Source organism: Mus caroli, unplaced genomic scaffold, assembly GCF_978045245.1.
Source record: "Mus caroli unplaced genomic scaffold, Mus_caroli_1 scaffold_6, whole genome shotgun sequence".
Taxonomy (NCBI): Eukaryota; Metazoa; Chordata; class Mammalia; order Rodentia; family Muridae; genus Mus; species Mus caroli.
Window position 1 is genome coordinate 27,913,547 of NW_028227261.1, and position 18,962 is coordinate 27,932,508.

Consider the following 18,962-nt stretch of genomic DNA (forward strand, 5'->3'; position numbering starts at 1 on the left):
CGGCGGTTGAAGGAGGCGTGGCGCACGAATAACAGGTCTCCTGCCGCACACTCCGCGGGCCCGAGCGCAGACAAAGACATTCCACGGCGCCCGCCCCCTCCGTGCACTCCACCCGGGGGAGGGGAGGGGGAGGGGAGACACGTGTACCGCTAGCGCCGGGTCACGTGGGAAAGAAAAAGAAACGAAGGAAGGCGGCGGGCGCCCGCGCAGGCGCCCTAGACTCGGAGCCCGAGCGGGGAGGCGACGTCTTCAGTCGGCGCAGGCGCCGTGGTCCAACTGGGGACTTTGTTCTCCGCGGAGAAACTCAAGGGCGGTGCCGGTAGGCGCCTGCGCACGCGCGCCGCCTCATTTCCGGTGCTCTCTCGCTGGGTCGCTCGGGTCGGCTTCGGTCGCTGTCGCTCCTGTTCTTCCACCCCCGCCAACCGCCGCTCGGGCCTCAGCTGCCGCCGCGTCGCTTCCTCGCTCGCTCGCTCGCCACCCATCATCCCCGATGCAGCGCCGGGACGACCCTGCCTCGCGCCTCACCCGGTCCTCGGGCCGCAGCTGCTCCAAGGACCCGTCAGGTGCCCACCCCTCGGTGCGTCTGACCCCGTCTCGGCCGTCGCCGCTTCCTCACCGGCCCCGGGGAGGCGGAGGTGGGCCCAGAGGAGGCGCTCGGGCCTCGCCCGCCACGCAGCCGCCGCCGCTGCTGCCTCCCTCCACCCCGGGTCCCGACGCGACGGTGGTGGGTTCCGCGCCGACCCCGCTGCTGCCCCCGTCAGCCACAGCCGCGGTCAAGATGGAGCCGGAGAATAAGTACCTGCCTGAACTCATGGCCGAGAAGGACTCGCTCGACCCGTCCTTCACTCACGCCATGCAGCTGCTGTCCGTAGGTAAGCGGTTCTTGGCGGGTCCTCCCGGTCTCCCGGTCCTGGTTGTGGGTGGCCGCCGCTTTGTTCTTGCTCCCGCCCCCTCGGAGCCCGGGCATCGAGAGTTGTCATCTCGACCTGGCCTTCGAGATTCTGCACCCACAGTCCCACCCGGGCTCAGGGTGTAAGGGAAGATTTCTGAGCCACGGACGAGGCCCGAAGAGGACTCGCGATCTCCGAGCGCGGAGAGCTTGATGGATAGTACCGTGCTCCCGCCCCCTTCTCCTCCTGTAGTAGTTGCCCCGCGCGCCAAGGACTGGCTCTTAACAGAAATGAACCTTTATCTCTCCGCTTTCCCAAAGAGGAAACATTTTTTTTTTTTTTGCAGGGGGCGGGGATCGCGGGTGATGGAGACCTGGGGTGTAAGATTGAGATAGCCGGAATGCCAGTCCCGCACGGAGCATCTACGGAGCGGGGCGGGATTTAGCGGGAACTCGGGTTTAAGTTCATCAGAGGTCGGGGCGACGAGAGAATCCGTGAGCTTGAGGTTTTCTCAAGCCAAGTTTTCCATTTCGGGCTGTCGAGTAAGAATTGCTGTAGACCCGGATGGTTTCTCTTGATTTATTTTGATATGTGTTTCTGAAGTTATGCAAACGTGTGTGTTGGGGGGGGATAGCCCAGGAGACCGTAGAAAGAAATGATAGAGGGAGGTAAGGGGCGGCAGGCAGGTTCTTTTGCGTGAGATGAACGTGAAATTGGTCTTTTTGTTTTAGTTTTTGCTGGAGTAGAGATAGTTTAAGAATGGTAGCCTTTGTTCTCTGATTGTAGACTATCGAGCTCTCTTCTCTAGACTTGAGTGACTTAGATATTTTTCCTTATTCAAACCGCCGCCTGTTGAACCCTCACTTGTAGTTAGACATGGTTTTAGTAAGTATTTTTTATGATATCTAAATTTTTGTTCTGTTTTGTTTTGGTTTTGGTTTTTGGAGACAGGGTTTCTCTGTATAGCCCTGGCTGTCCTGGAACTCACTTTGTAGACCAGGCTGGCCTTGAACTCAGAAATCCGCCTGCCTCTGCCTCCCGAGTGCTGGGATTAAAGGCGTGCGCCTCCACGCCCGGCTGCCACAGTCTGTCCTGCTGGTTGAATAGTTGGACTGTTGAGGGGCAGACGGAACCTTGTCACCAGACAAAAACTGGGAAGGTTGAGCGGGTTCAGAAACCCTGCTCTCAACCTGGAACACTTGACCAAGACACCCCATGAGTAGTCACACGGGGTTAACACCCGATGGCCCTCCCTCCACATGCAGATGTAGCATCCCTAACTTCTCAGACCAAGTCAATAGAAAGCATCTGCTTTTAGATCCCACCCCACCCCAAAATGTATATTAGGCCCTAACTACAGGGGATAAAAGTTATTTCATCAAAGACTGCCTGAGAGCTTCGGAATTCAACCCCCTCTCCTTCGGAGAGCAATGCTCCAGAGCCCCCAGATCTCCTGATAGCGTCCAGTACACAGAGCATCACACTCTGGCCAGAACGATATCGTGGACAGTTCATTGTGAAAAGAGCACTATCTAATGGAGAGCCAAGTCAGCCATTAGGAGCACTGTCTGCTCTTCCACAGGGGTTCAGTTCCTAGCACCCACATCACATGGCTCTCAGACACCTGTAACTTCAGCACTGGGGGATCTGATATTCCTTCTCTCTCTTTCTCTGTTTTTGTTGTTGTTGTTTTTGTTTTTTTGGGTTTTTTTTTTTGTTTTGTTTTTTCCAGACGGTTTCTCTGTGTAGCCCTGGCTGTCCTGGAACTCACTTTGTAGACCAGGCTGGCCTCTGCCTCCAGAGAGCTGGGATTAAAGGCATGTGCCACCACCACCCGGCCTGATGTTATCTTATGTCCTACACAGGTACTCAAAATACAAAGCTGAAAAGAAATAAAAGGAATATACCATTTACCTTCATCTGCTCCCTGTCTCCCAGCATTGTTGAAGGGGATTTACCGTTTGTACAATGCAGAAAGGTCACGGATCTACAGTGACTTAAAGACCTGCTTTTCTTTCCAGTCAAATATGAAAACAGCAAATAAGGGCCTTTGAAGCACAGTAAACAAAACCTGTGGTCAGTGAATAGAAACATCAACTCCGTGCGTGTCAGCTTGGTACCTCTCTTCTGTAATACTCGGGCTCTTACGTTTCTGTTCTTTTGTTCTGACAACTTAGTAGAATTTTGATTTTTTTTTTTTCCCCCTTTAAAAAAAAAAGTAGCTGAGGCTGGGTACTCTCTGTATAGAGACTGGTGACCTTGAACTTGTGGTCCATTTCCTCGAGGGTTCGGGAGGTGTGCCCCACCACACTCAGTTTGTGCAATGCCTAGGATCAGACATAGTACTCTACTAACTGATTTACAATTCGGGTCATTATTTTTATTTTTTCATACTGGCTTGCAAATAGCAAACACCTGTGTTTGATTGGCACTTCGAATAAGTACCTGCAGACTGAAGAATACCATTATGGTAAAGGTTGACTTGCTAATCTTATTTTTATTTTTTTTTTTTATTTTTTATTTTTTTTGGTTTTTTTGAGACAGGGTTTCTCTGTATAGCCCTGGCTGTCCTGGACTCACTCTGTAGACCAGGCTGGCCTCGAACTCAGAAATCCGCCTGCCTCTGCCTCCCGAGTGCTGGGATTAAAGGCGTGCGCCACCACGCCCGGCTGTATTTCCTCAAATCTTTATAACCTGTCAGAGTAATTGCTGGAGAGTTGTCAGTTTTAAGATGTTAACTTTGGAGAGTGACCCTTAGTGACTTGGTCCTGTGAAACTTAGTCTGCAGTGTCATCTGTAAAGTAGTGAGTGTGAGGTCTACGTCATATGTAAAATCAGCCAGGTTCCTTTGACCTGTACTCACTAGATAAAATGTCACCATGGTTTTCTTCTGGTATAATTCCCATATACATAAGGCATAATGTGGCCTTTCTGACATCAAGTACGGTGATCATTCTCTTTTCAACAGGGGTTTTCAGGGTTAACAAATACTCTTTCTTTTTTTTCTTTTTTTTTGACCTAGCTTTATTTTATTTTATTGGTTTTTTTAGGACAGGGTTTCTCTGTATAGCCCCGGCTATCCTGGAACTCACTTTGTAGACCAGGCTGGCTTCAGAAATCCACCTGCCTCTGCCTCCCAAGTGCTGGGATTAAAGGTGTGCACCACCATGCCAGGCAAAAATACTGTTTCTTTCTTTCTTTTTTTTTGAACTAATTTTTTTTATTAGGTATTTTCCTCATTTACATTTCCAATGCTATCCAAAAAGTCCCCAATACACTCCCCACCCACTCCCCTACCCACCCACTCCCACATTTTGGCCCTGGCATTTCCCTGTACTGGGGCATATAAAGTTTGCAAGTCCAATGGGCCTCTCTTTCCAGTGATGGCCGACTAGGCCATCTTTTGATACATATGCAGCTAGAGTCAAGAGCTCCGGGGTACTGGTTAGTTCATAATGTTGTTCCACCTATAGGGTTGCAGTTCCCTTTAGCTCCTTGGGTACTTTCTCTAGCTTCTCCATTGGGGGCCCTGTGATCCATTCAATAGCTGACTGTGAGCATCCACTTCTGTGTTTGCTAGGCCCCCGCATAAAAATACTGTTTCTTAAATGTTTCTTTTAGCTATGCAGTCAGAGTTTAACTTTGGTGTGGTTACTAAGAGAAAACACTTTAAAGTTGGGTCTTTTTTGCTTTTGCCTTATTTAAATTTATTATTTTCTATGTGCATTGGTATTTTGCCTGCATGTCTGACTGTGAGGTTGTCACATCCCCTGGACATGGAGTTAAAGACCAATGTGAGCTGCCATCTGGGTGCTGGGAATTGAACCCAGGTCCTTTGAAAGAGTAGCCAGTGCTCTTTTTTTTTTGTTTTTTTTTTTTGTTTTTTTTTTTTGTTTTTTTTTTTTGTTTTTTTTTGTTTTTCGAGACAGGGTTTCTCTTTATAGCTCTGGCTGTCCTGGAGCTCACTTTGTAGACCAGGATGGCCTCGAACTCAGAAATCCGCCTGCCTCTGCCTCCCGAGTGCTGGGATTAAAGGCGTGTGCCACCACGCCCGGCTAGCCAGTGCTCTTAATGCTGAGCCACCTTCCTGGCCCCGGTTTTTGTTTTTGTTTGTTTTTGAGCTAGGGTCTAACAATGTAGACTAGGCTGTCTTCAAACTTAGATCCACCTGCCTCTGGATGGCTGAGAAGACAATCCTATTACCATTACAGATGAGAGATAGAGGTACACAGATAATAGTTGACTAAGTTAACACAATTAAACAACATCAACAGGATTTACAGTCTACATTTGATTCACATACTGACTCCTTTTCCCTCAGACAGCTAAAAGTTTTTTCCTTGCTCCCTCATTATACACTGCCTGCTGCAAATGAAATTTTAAAAAGACAGAACTAATTGGTTGAAATAAGAAAAGTATGAGAAAGTTTGGAGTGCTAGTAAGGAAGTGAGGATGAAGAATCTGAGATACAGAACACTAGAGAGCAGCGCCCAGCACTTAGCCTTTTCTGTGCATCCTTGTCCATTCCCTATAAAGTTCATGAGACCCAGACCTCCATTTCTGTTACCATGACACAGTCCTCACTGACCCTTCCCCAGTTTATTTTGTATCTATCATCTGGTGGGCTATGTACTGTGTGTGTGTGTGTGTGTGTATCTATATAGATACATTCATAGATATATATCTACACACATACTGTGGGTTGGGAGGCAGGGTCTCTCTACATAGTGCTGCCTGTCCTGGAACTCATTGTGTAGACTAGGCTGGCCTCAAATTCAAAAAGATATACCTACCTTTGTCTCTTGTGTGGGATTAGCCACCTTGTCCAGCTATAATTATGTATGTGTTGAGTATCTGCATCATGGTTAGCCTGTCAGACCCACCATTTGTAGTGATCTTCTGTCTGCTTTCTCACCATTCTCATCTCAGATTGGCTTTGTACTCTGTTAAACCTTACCTTGATGGGAAAATAAAACAAACAGAACTCTGAGGAGCGTAGGGATAGGTATGTATGTATGTATCTATGTATGTATTTTTGAGAAGGAATGTAGAATTTGAACATAGACACACTTCTTTTTTTTTTTTTAAGATTTATTTATTTATTATATGTAAGTACACTGTAGCTGTCTTCAGACACTCCAGAAGAGGGAGTCAGGTCTCGTTATGGATGGTTGTGAGCCACCATGTGGTTGCTGGGATTTGAACTCTGGACCTTCAGAAGAGCAGTCGGGTGCTCTTACCCACTGAGCCATCTCACCAGCCCCATAGACACACTTCTGTATGCTAAATTGATGTTCAGATGAAGTGAAACAATGCACATAGGCAGACACAGTTACCTACCCATGCTAGACTTTTGTTTGTTTGTTTGTTTCGAGACAGGGTTTCTCTGTGTAGCCCTGGCTGTCCTGGAACTCACTTTTTAGACCAGGCTGGCCTTGAACTCAGAAATCCACCTGCCTCTGCCTCCCGAGTGCTGGGATTAAAGGCGTGTGCCACCACTGCCTGACAAAGAAGATTTTTTTTTTATTAACCTGTGTTTTGCATTTTGTAAACTGATTCCAACTAGATTTTGTTTTCCTGGAATGTAGTTCTGAAATAGAAGGCTTGTTTGGCATATTCAAGAGCCTCTGCTTTCTTCAGCACAGCAAAGGATTTTGGGGGGTTAAGGGAAGATTTTTGCCTCGATGAGTTGACTATAAAGTAGCAGATAGGAAGACATTGAAGATGTGACAGATGGACAGGTTTAAGACCAAGAAGTGGGGCTGAAACCATGCCTTAGAGTGAGTCTCCATACATTGCTGGTAATTGGTGCAACGACTCTGGATAACACAGTGGATACTGACATTTCATTTGAAAGCAGAACACTTAAATTCCTTAAAGCTCAGCAACAAAACTGGACTTGTTAGTACAGGCCTGCAATCCCAGGTGCTCAGAAGGCCAAGACAAATAAATCTCAAGTTCAGGGTGTGCTAGAGCTACAGACTGTAGTACAGGGCCAGCTTGCAATTTAGTGAGACCTTGTTTCAAAATGAAAATGTAAGAAAGGAGCTGTGTATAGTCTAGTGGTAAAATGCTTGCTTAGTATGGCTAGGTCTCTCAATGGAAGGCCTAGGTTTCTCTGTATAGCCCTGGCTGTCCTGGAACTCACTCTGTAGACCAGGCTGGCCTCAAACTCAGAAATCTGCCTGCCTCTGCCCCCCTAGTGCTGGGATTGAAGGTGTGGGCCACCACTGCCTGGCTAGATTTTTCTTTTAAAAATATTAATTTAAAAATAAAATTCTCTTTTAAAGTCATTCCCTAAAGAAAGGATTTGGGAAGCCATGGTAAATATGCCATAATAGGAGGATTTTTCTATGCGAATTGAGTTCCTATACAAGGATTCTAAACTCAGACTTTGGGGAAGCTGGTACCCACATTATCTCCTTTCTTTTTTGTTTTTGAAGATAGGCTTTTTCAATGTAGCCCTGGCTGTCCTAGAACTCATTGTGTAGATAAGACTGACATCAAACTCAAGAGATTAGCCTGCCTCTGCCTTCTGAGGGCTGGGATTAAAGGGACCACCACTGGGCTATTTTCTCTATTCTTCAGCCAGTTATGTATGTAACACATTGTGGCTTTTTTATATTTGGGGTAGGGGGGGTAGCCTGTAGCTTTTCTCAAATTCTTGAAGGGGTCCATGACCCCACCCCCTCCCCAAAGAAAAGGTCAAGAACCTAATGTGCTAGGTGTTCTCACTGGGAACAATTTGGGGAGTAAAAATCATGGGGTAGGGTTCATTTACACAGAGATCATTGTCTTATCGTTCCAAAAGATGACACTAATAGAAAACAGTGTAAAGGCTAGAAATGATACACAAGTTGGGGACGTTACTCATACGGAAGGCCTCTGTCTAGGTGCTAGGGTCACAGGTATGTGGGACCATATTTGGTTTAGGGTTAACATAGGAGGCTTTCTTTTCAAATGAAAGAGGACCTTTTTCTTCAAGGATTGCAGTTATGTATTTTGATGATTGTAAAATTCTAGAAATTAATAACAGGAGAAGGAATGCCATGGTCAGAAGTCTGAGCCAGTGCACCTGGAGTCTAGAGAATGACGTAATTTCATTTTTTGGAACATACTTGCAAAGCTCATCTTGATGCTCTAGCAAAAAAAGAACAAAACAACTTTTTTTTTTTTTTTTTTTTTTTTTGCTTTTTTTTCGAGACAGGGCTTTTCTGTGTAGTCCTGGCTGTCCTGGAACTCACTCTGTAGACCAGGCTGGCCTCAAACTCAGAAATCCACCTGCCTCTGCCTCCCAAGTGCTGGGATTAAAGGCGTGGGCCACCACACCCAGCTCTATTTAACTTTTTTATTTTTTATTTATTTTTTGGTTATTTATTTATTTATTTATTTTATGTATGTGAGTACACAGTAGCTGTCTTCAGATACACCAGAAGAGGGCATCAGATCTCATTACAGATGGTTGTGAGCCACCATGTGGTTGCTGGGAATTGAACTCAGAACCTCTGGAAGAGCAGTCAGTGCTCTTAACCACTGAGCCATCCCTCCAGCCCCCTATTTAACTTTTATTTTGAGACTAGACCTCACTAAATTTTTCAGGCTTGATCATGAAATCCTACTCTAGCCTTCTGAGGCCTGAGATAGCAGGCCATAGCCACTAAGTCTTTTTCTCAGGCTTATTCAATATTAGCTTTTGTGTGTATTCCTTTTTCTTTTTTATCTTGTGTTTTTCTCCTCCTGTGTGAGGAGGGTTGGTTTGAGGCAGGGTCTCATAGCCCAGCCCAGTCTTCAGCTTATGATCATCTTGCCTCCCAAGTGCTGGGGTTTATAGCATTCCCCAGTTTATCATGTATTAAAAGGTCATTTCATAGATACAGCAGAGCCATGAGTCAACTCAGTTCTGTCTACCCCTCAGAATGTATGTTCTAGTTCAGTATGAATGATAGAAAACATTATTCTTGCCCTCTTGACGCTGAGGCAGGAAGAGTGTTTTGCCTAGGTGAGACCCCACTTTAAACAAACAACAACCCTGTTCTTTGCTCCGAGAGTCATTAAATAGCCCTAATTTTTGGAAGTTTACAGGGGAACAGAAGGGAGGAAAATAAGCAAAGGTTAAAAAAAAAAGCTATAAGCTTAATTACACTTACTATGTCAAAAACAATGAGTTGGTGCAATTGTTCTGTCATCAGTTTGGTAGCAATTCCATAACATTTCTGAATTCAGGTTTCTTTGCCCCCTAAATGGGGATAGACTTGGTTAAAATGAATAATCCAAGACTGCTGACACATCAAAGACACCCGAGAAGATAGGCAAGGTTATAATTGCCAGGCTGACAAACAGATGGGTCACATCTCCGAGTTGTTTATTCCTTACCTTTTCTTTCTTTGACTCTTGGGACATTCAAGGTCTTCAGAGGCCCAGGCAAACATCATTTGAGGGAGTCAGTCTTAGAAATGTTGTTTAGAAAGAAAGTGCTTTCGCCTGAGGGTAAGACAATCTTTTTAGTTGTTGTTTGTGCTCCCTCTTTTTTTAGACCAATTCTTGATGTAGCTCAGGCTGGCTTTGAACTCACAGAAGTCCTTTTGAGTCCTGGGATCACAGGTATGTGCTACCATCTTTGGTTAGGGCTAGCCAAGGGAAGCTTCCTTTTCAAGTTATTTTTATTTTATTTTTTGATTTTTGGAGACAGGGTTTCTCTGTATAGCCCTGGCTGTCCTGGAACTCACTTTGTAGACCAGGCTGGCCTCGAACTCCGAAATCCTCCTGCCTCTGCCTCCCAAGTGCTGGGATTACAGGCATGCGCCACCACTGACTGGCATTTCAAATTATTTTGAGAGGAGCAAAAACTATATGTATAGCTGGCATGCAATTCACTATATAGACTGCCTGCCTTTGCTTCACAAGTACTGTGCCCCCTCACCAGGCATAAATTGTAGTTTGTAAAACTTTATAGAAGTCAGCATTTCATTGCTAAAATGTCCTCTGTTCTCCACTAAGAGAACACATGATAGATGTGAGATTTGAAGTTAGAAAATGTCTAGTGTTTTGTCATTTTAATTTATTTTTATTTTATCTATATGAGTGTTAATGCCTACGTGTATGTCTGTGTGGCGGGTGCTCATGGAGGCCAGAAGGAAGCATCTGGGTCTCCTGGAGCTGCAGTTGGGATGGCTGGGAGCTGCCATGTGGGTCCTGGGAGCTGAACCCACTAGACAAGAGCAGTGAGTGCTCTGACCACATCTCCAGTCCCACGCTTATGTTTTAGTCTGTTTTCTGGTACTTCAGCAGCTTGTGACCTAAAGTAATTAACCTGCAATTTTTAAAATTCTCAATTATATTAGCAAGTATAGTGAGTTGTTTTTAAGGGAAAGTTAGGGAATTTTTGTTATGATATTGAATAAATGTTCAGTTCTTCTACTTCTAAGTATTGATGATGACCCTTATTGAAGGCTCAAGTTGTTTCTACTCTTGCTTTCTTGGCTGTTCCGACCCCTCTGTGTGTATGTAAAGGTCAATGTCTGGTCTTTTCCCCAGTTCGTCTCCACCCTGGTTTTACTTTTTTGGTTATTTTACTTGCTACCTTTTTTCTTAAGAGATTGTCTTTGACGGGACCCAGAGCTCACTGATTTAGACTGCTGGTCAGCAAGCCCAGGCAGGGATGCCCGTCTCCACAGCTGTAGAGTCTGGATTATAGGTAGTGTGTGTCACTTCCATTACGGTGCTGGTGCTGATGATGGGATTGAATTCATATTGTCTGTCATCTTTGTGCTCAAATGCAGGTGACTGAGACATCTCCCCGGCTCTACTAAAGAGTCCCAAAATTTATATTATGTGTGTATTATATTGTATGTAAACAAACCTTCCTACCATTAGTTTTGCAATCCAGTTGAAGAACAGAAGGGCCTAACTACATCTCAGTGGTTAAGAAATACAGAGGAGCCAGCCCTGTAGTTAAGAGAGATGTAAGCAGGAGGATCAAGACTTCCCATCTTTGATGAAGCTGCCCATTTAAAGTACGTTAGTTCTGATGATTATCTCTGTGGCCTTGGTGGTTATGATGGTCTCAGGGGCATATGCTTATTTCTAGGCTTGTTGTAACGACTGTGTGGCATTGTTGGATCAGACTTCAGATGAGAGTTTTCCTTTAAATTTATGAGTGTTTGCATGTGTTTATTTGGCTGAGGAGGGCAGAAGAGAGCATTAGATTCTTCTCAAACTGGAGTAATAGATTGTTGTGGCCCGCCATGTGGGTGCTGAGAAATGAGCCTTGTGGGTCCTCTACAAGTGGCAATTGCTCTTAACCACAAGGCTGTCAGTCACTCCAGCCTCCCTGTTGTTTTTAAATTATCGTGTTATATTTTCTTGTTTTGGACATTGAGTTTGATTTAGATAGTAATTGTGTATTACCCACATACTGAGAAATAAACTTTGATCTTGAATATATGTTGTTTTGTCTTTTTAGGTGGTTGGGTTTTGGTTTTGGTTTTGTTATTTATTTTAGAAAAGGTCCCATTTATCTCAGGCTATCCTCAAACTTTGCAATCCTCCTGATTGGTTCCTGAGTGCTAGGACCACAGGCAGACACCTTATTTATAGGTTAATTTTGCTGATATTTTATAAATGTGAGAACAAATATGCAGAACAGTTAAATAACTTTCTAAGTTGACCACAACTAATGTGTGAGAGAGGAAGAACTCATTTAAACTCTTAAGAACTAGATTAAAGAAAACCTCTCGCTACAGTGAAATGGTAATGGAACTGTCTTATCATACTTGAACAGTAAGTCTCTCTTTTTTTTAATTGGGAAACTTCTTTCTCTTACCTGTTCTGGTGAAACAGTGGGAATGGAGAAGGAACAAAAAAAAAATATCTGTAATTAGTTGTGAACAATTAGCTGGAAACAGCCACTGTACTCAGCCCAGCCTTTATAAAAATTTTGTTTTGGTTTGGTTTTAATTTTTATTTGTGTTTGTCAGTGCCCATGGAGTCCAGAGGCTATTTTGGATCCTGGAGCAGCGGTAGAGGTGGTTGAAAGTCACTCCAATGAGTACTGAGCCGAACTCAAGATTTCTGCAAGGGCAGTGTGGCTTCCCAATGGCTGAGGCAGCTTAGTCCCCTTTGTATTTTTTCTTGTTGACCATTTTGATTTGCCTTAATTTTTAAAATCTTTTTTCCTACTTTACTGAATTAACTTAGATAAATGCATACATATATACTTTGTTTAGCTTTTTGTTGTTTTTCCTAGATAGGGTTTCTCTGTAGTCTTGGTTATCCTGAAACCTGATCTATAGACCAGGTTGGCCTGGAGCCCAGAGATCTGCCTGCCTCTGCTTCCTGAGTGCCGGTGTTAAAGGTGTGCATGTACTCATAAGGCAAGAAATGTGAATGGATAGTATAGACACTTCAGGTTAGGGTGGGACGAAGAATTCAGGTTCTGTGTCAACCTCTTACAGCCTTGGGGGCCTCATCCACTCTATCTAAAATTAGCACATTTCATCTGAACTGTTTGGTTTTTTACAGTACTTCACAGTAATGCTTTAAGCAGTCTTGCTAGATGTCTTTCTAAGTTCAGAAATTAAGTTCTGGTTTTTTTTTTTATTATTCAGAAATTGAGAAGATTCAGAAGGGAGAGTCAAAAAAAGATGACGAGGAGAATTATTTGGATTTATTTTCTCATAAGAACATGAAGCTGAAAGAACGCGTGCTGATACCTGTCAAGCAGTATCCAAAGGTAATTACAGTAGGCGCCCTCCCTAGTTAATGCTGGAGCTGTAAGAAAGGCATGGATGGCATGCGTCTGCCTAGAAAGCTTCCTGGGGCTTGAAGTACCTGTTTCTGGGAGCTAAAATAGCAAAGTCCATAACTTATTAGCATAATTGTAGTCAAGAAAGAAACATACTTTTAGTAATCAAAAATAATTTCTTTTTCATATGTTTTGTTCAGGTTCTAGGCCCAAAGTAAAATTCTGGATCCCTTTATCAAAAGATTGAGCCTGAATTTATCTTATTTTACATATATGTGTAAGTGCCACCGTGTGCATTATAATCACACCGTGTGCATGCCTTGTGCTTAAGGAAGCCAGAAGAGTGTATTAGATGCCCCTGGAACTGGGACTACAGGTGGTTGTAAATTGCTGTGTGGGTGCTGGGAACAGAACCCAAATCTTTCGAAAAAGCAACAAGTAATACTAACCATGAGCCATTTTTCTGCCTCTGCCTTAGAATTTAAATAAAATAAGATACAGCACATATCTTCAAATCAGATGAAGTTAATTTTATTTTTATTTAATGCATGTGAATATTTTGTTTGCATTATGTACGTGCAGCATGTGTGATTAATGCCTGAGGAAGGCAGAAGAGGGTGTAGCATCCATTGGAACCGGAAGCACAGATGATTTTAAACTACCATGTAGGGGCCAGGAGCCTAACCTGGTTCCTCTTGTAGAGCAAGCAGCAAGTGTTCCTAACCCCTGAGCCATCTCTCCAGCCTCTTAGAATTAGCTTTTTCAAAAAGAGGTTTCTGTTGCCAGGCAGTGGTGGCATGTATCTTTAATCTGGAGGCAGAGGCAGGCAAAACTCTGATTTTGTTGTTGTTGTTTGTTTCTTTTGGTTTTGGTTTTTCAAGGCAGGGTTTCTCTGTATAGCCCTGACTGTCCTGGAACTCACTCTATAGACCAGGCTGGCCTCGAACTCAGAAATCGCCTGCTTCTGTCTCCCTAGCGCTGGGATTAAAGGTGATTTTAAAAAACATATAAATATATATATATATATATATATATATATATACACACACACACACACACACACACATATATATATATATACATATATATACATATAATATATTAATTATATGTAAGTACACTGTAGCTGTCTTAGACACTCCAGAAGAGGTCATCAGATTTCGTTACAGATGGTTGGGAGCCACCATGTGGTTTCTGGGATTTGAACTCAGGACCTTCGGAAGAGCAGTCAGTGCTCTTAACTGCTGAACCATCTCACCAACCCTAGAACTCTGATTTTGAGGCCAATCTGGTTTACAGAATGAGTTCTAGGACAGCCTCGGCTACACAGAGAAACCCTTGAAAACCCAAAACCAATAAACCAAAAAAACCCCAAAAACTAAAAACAAGGGGAAAAAAAGTAAATTCTTTTGGACTCAAAAGATGCTCAGTGGTTAAGAGTTCTTGTCACCATGCCTGAAGACCTAAATTTGTTTCTGGAACCCATGTGGTAGGAGAATCAACATCCTGAGTGCCTGTGCTGCCTGCCTGACTGGTGCTCCACTGTGTACATGTTCAGGTGTACTTCACCCCCTCTTGTAAATAAATAAATGTAAATTTTTAAAAGAAATGTTTACCTTCTTCCTTTTTAAAGAAAAGAAGCTAGATTTTAGTATACCTTACATGCTACTATGAGGTATATTTGTTCTGTTGTCTCAGAAGTAGGATGCCTGAGTCTGATCACTAATAAAAGTCTATGCATGTTAAATGGTTGGGTTTTTAAAATTTTTGTTTGTTTTTCTTTTTTTTTTTTAAATAATTTTATTTATTTATTTATTTATTTATTATATGTAAGTACACTGTAGCTGTCCTCAGACACTCCAGAAGAGAGAGCCAGATCTCATTAAGGATGGTTGTGAGCCACCATGTGGTTGCTGGGATTTGAACTCCTGACCTTCGGAAGAGCAGTCGGGTGCTCTTACCCACTGAGCCATCTCACCAGCCCTTGTTTGTTTTTCTAGACAGAGTTTCTCTGTGTAGCCCTGGCTGTCCTAGAACTTACTGTGAAGATCAGGCTGGCCTTGAACTCTATCTCTCTAGTGCTGGGATTAAATTCGAGGGCCACCACTGCCTGGCTGCATGTTAAATGTTTATGTCACAGTATTAATAGTTGCAGTAAGTTGTGGAAAGAATACCCGACTTTATCAGGAAATCCAAATTCAGAACTACCACTTCTAGTTTTATATAACTTCAGGCTAATCACTAATTATTGTTATTTATTTTTTATTTTTTTTATTTTTTTGGTTTTTCGAGACAGGGTTTCTCTGTGTAGCCCTGGCTGTTCTGGAACTAACTCACTCTGTAGACCAGGCTGGCCTCCAACTCAGAAATCCGCCTGCCTCTGCCTCCCGAGTGCTTGGATTAAAGGCGTGCGCCACTACGCCTGGCTACTAATTATTATTAAATAATAGGTGTAATATATCTTGAGTCAAATTGGGATCTCATAATACAAAGATTCCTACTTTATAGGGTTGTTGAAGATCAGATGGCATGTTATATATATGTAAATTGTTATTGAGGCATGTGTGTTAGAATTCTGTTTTTTAATTTTCTGACAGTTCAATTTTGTGGGGAAGATTCTTGGACCACAAGGAAACACAATCAAGAGACTCCAGGAAGAAACTGGTGCAAAGATCTCAGTCTTGGGGAAGGGCTCGATGAGAGACAAAGCCAAGGTACGTTCAGATAGAGCCCTAATGCCTAGCTCATGCAAGCAGACATGTAGAGGTTTGTTTACATGCCGGTTTGGGAGATAATCTCACTGTGTAGCTTTGGCTGACTTGAAACTTACTGTATAGACCAGGCTGATATCAAACTAAGATCTGCCTGCCTTTGCCACCCACATGCTAGGATTAAAACCATGTACCACTGTGCTCCATCCCTCCAGCATACAAAATATGACTGCTATAAGCTTTCATTGCATGGAAGTACTCATTGGCAGTCTTAGAAAGAGCCTAGATATGTCCTAATGATTCCCCCCACCACCACCTTTTTAAACAATGTGTTTATTTTATGTTTATGGCTGTCTTGTATGCTTGTACATCTACACACCAGAAGAGGCCATCAGGTCCCATAGGACTACAGTTATAGACAATTAGGAGCTACCAGGTGGGTGCTGCTGGGAATTGAAATCAGGACCTGGAAGAGCAGCCAGTGCTCTATACCATTCAGCTATCCCTCCAGCGTTTTTGTTTCTGTTTTTTGTTTGTTTGTTTGTTGGCTATATCATGATACAATTAAGTAGCATTGTTAGCTTTGGTAAGCTTACCTCTGAAAAGTTGAAATGAGAAATGAGTATACTAAACTTAACCACATCAAAGATGTTTACCAGTGACAGGAAATAATGAGGCCAGTGGTATTCAGTGTTGGTGAGTTTGGGGAGTTACATCATTTGCTGTCTAGCCAACAGGAATGTGAGACCTAATAGGACGATAGATTCCAAAAGTAGACATGACTTATCCTGACAAAACCTATTTAAGGGTTTTTATTTTTTTATTTTCCATTCCATAGCACCCTACACAGTTTGCAGTTAATAGACAAGAAACTTCTAGAACACATAATGGTTTTCCCTTCTAGGTCAGCTGTTTAGATAAGACTTAGCCTGATAAATCTAGAAATTTGTTTTTTGAGGGCCTAACTTTTAGACTTTTAGGCAGTTTAATTGATCTTGTTTTCTTCATCTTTTTCTTTTGTCCTTTATGTTTCTCACTAGATACATAGATTGAGTGATATGCAGTATGTTATTTTAGTTAATGAGATGTTTTGTTTTGTTTTGTTTTTCAAGACAGGGTTTCTCTGTGTAGCCCTGGCTGTCCTGGAACTCACTCTGTAGACCAGGCTGGCCTCGAACTCAGAAATCTGCCTGCCTCTGTTTCCTAAGTGCTGGGATTAAAGGCGTGCGCCACCACTCCCCGGCGTTAATGAGATTTCTAGGAGATTTTTTTGTCTGTCCTGACTTTGTCCCTCCCTTGGAACTCTGGATGGTAAAAGGACTTGAGCAGGGCCAGTGATGGTAAAGAGTACTAACGGATCAAAGCCTAGTGCTCGGCCTAAATGTATGCGTGCGTGCAAACACTAAACTCTGAGCACACAACTGCTGCCTGAGTAGAGTCTAAAATTAGGTTTTCATTTACTGCAGTGAATGCTCCAGTGGCTTAAGGAAACCATTAACCAAGTGGCTTAGTTAGGGTGCTATTCCTGTGAAGAGACACCATGACCAAGGCAACTCTTATAAAAGAAAACATTTAATTGGGGCTGGCTTACAGTTTCAGAGGTTCAGTCCATTACATGGTGGGAAGCATGGCAGAATACAGGCAGACATGGTGCTGGAGAGGAACTGAGAGTTCTACATCTTGATCTGAGGGCAGCCAAAAGGAGGAGACGCTGTTCTACACTGGGAGGAGCTGAGCACTAGGATCCCTCAAAGCCCACCCACATAGTGACACACTTCCTCTTAGAAAGTCACACCTATTCCAACAAGGCCTGATAGTGCCACTTCCCATTGGCCAAACATAATTAAATCACTATATCGATGATAGTTTTAGCAGGTAGTGTAAATTAGTTCTAGGATTTGCTTTACTTCCCTTAGGTTTTTTGTTTTTGTTTTTAAAGATATTTCTTGCTTTCCCTTTGACCTACAGGTAAAGATACTGTTTTCTTTTAGTCTGTATATGAGTTGATGTTTCTTTGCATTTTTCCATAGGAGGAAGAGTTGCGCAAGGGTGGAGACCCCAAATATGCCCATTTAAATATGGATCTGCATGTCTTCATTGAAGTCTTTGGACCCCCGTGTGAAGCTTATGCTCTTATGGCCCATGCTATGGAAGAAGTCAAGAAGTTCCTAGTACCAGTAAGAAAATGCATATTCTTTATCAGTTACGCAAGGGAAAGTGAGAGTGTGTTGTTGGAAAGGCTATGGTTCTTGACTAGGTCTGTGCTTTTGTTCAGTGTGCCAAGGTTTTCCCACTACTTAAACCTCATTCTCAAAGCACTTGTCTCCAAGGCCTCCTCATCTGATGTGGCTTCATTAATGTATACTGCTACTTGTTGTCAGACTCTTGGGTCCCTGATGTGTTAACAATTTGCTTAACAGATTTAATAAGGTCTTCATTCAGTTCACTATTCTGGTACTCCTGTGCAATCAGGAGATGATGGTATTAGGAAAATGACTTAAGGTAAGTCTGCAGTTAAGAAGTCTGTGTCCTAGACTCTTAAATGTAGAGTTAACCACCAGAAGCTGACAGCATCCATTGTTGATGAGTTAATTTCTAATGAGGCACACTTACTGAAGGGCTCTTCTTCTGGTGGAGATTTGTTTATTCAGAGTCTGATTTAGAAGAGGTACATGCTACAGGCTTGACTATTGATGGCATATAATTTTTTTTTGTCGTTTTTTGTTGTTGGTTTTTGATTTCTTTATTCGATATAGGGTCTTATTGTGTATCTCTGCCAGGCCTAGAACTCACTGTGTAGACTAGGCTGGTCTCCAGCTTGCAGAGCTCTGTTTGCCTCTGCCTCCCAAGTGCTCTGATTAATCATTAACCATGCTTAGAAAATGGTATATAATTCTTAAGAGCCACCTGATTATGGAACAGGTAAAATATCAGTTATCTGAACGGTTCTTTAATGTTTGGGAATCCCCCTCCCTCCAGATTTTGGATTTTTTCCAAATACATAATGAGGTTTCTGGAGGCTGCAACTCCAGTTTAAATAAACACTGGTTTTGTTTTGTTGAGAACCTTTATTGTTGCCCAGACTTGCCTTGAATTTGCCCTTGAATTCATTGATCTCTATGCCTCTCAATTGCTATTATTAAAGGCTTGCTCTGCTACATTTGATTTTGTGTGTTCTGTATCCAACCCTGGGCTTGTTTATGCATGTTAGGCAAGCACTCTACCTACTAAGCTATGTCTCCAGCCCCTCAAAATTAATTTATATGTACAACATACTTTATAGTCAACTGAAGTTTATCTTACTTGACAAATGTGGCAGTTGGAGACTCCTGAGGAATGAGTTGGGCATTCGTACTTAACTATCTAATTGAAATAGCAATGATATGTAAGGTCAAGGACAGTGGAGAGTTGCCAGGGACATTGCTCTAATTATGTCATTCTTAAAGCAGTATTCAAAGTATATAAAAGTTCATCTGGCATTAAGGTTGAATGTTTCTTGTGGGAAATGGGAGGATGTTATGTTCTCTCTATAGAGTAGGAAGCATTGGACACAGAAGCAGGATTACTGGGTTGAGTCCCCACAGCTCATGTGAAGATGGAAGGACACTCTACAGAGTT

At 43.0% G+C, this 18,962-nt stretch overlaps 1 protein-coding gene across 1 annotated transcript in view; it reads left to right on the forward strand.

Moving 5' to 3' along the window:
* Positions 1 to 208: 208 nt before the first annotated feature.
* Khdrbs1 (KH RNA binding domain containing, signal transduction associated 1) overlaps positions 209 to 18,962 on the forward strand; it is a 28,240-nt gene continuing 9,486 nt past the window's right edge. Inside the window, exons 1-4 of the mRNA XM_021160678.3 lie at positions 209 to 872; positions 12,497 to 12,621; positions 15,231 to 15,347; positions 17,375 to 17,521. Coding sequence (XP_021016337.1) covers positions 491 to 872; positions 12,497 to 12,621; positions 15,231 to 15,347; positions 17,375 to 17,521 — 771 coding nt within the window. The 5' untranslated portion in view covers positions 209 to 490. The remainder of the gene's footprint in view (positions 873 to 12,496; positions 12,622 to 15,230; positions 15,348 to 17,374; positions 17,522 to 18,962) is intronic.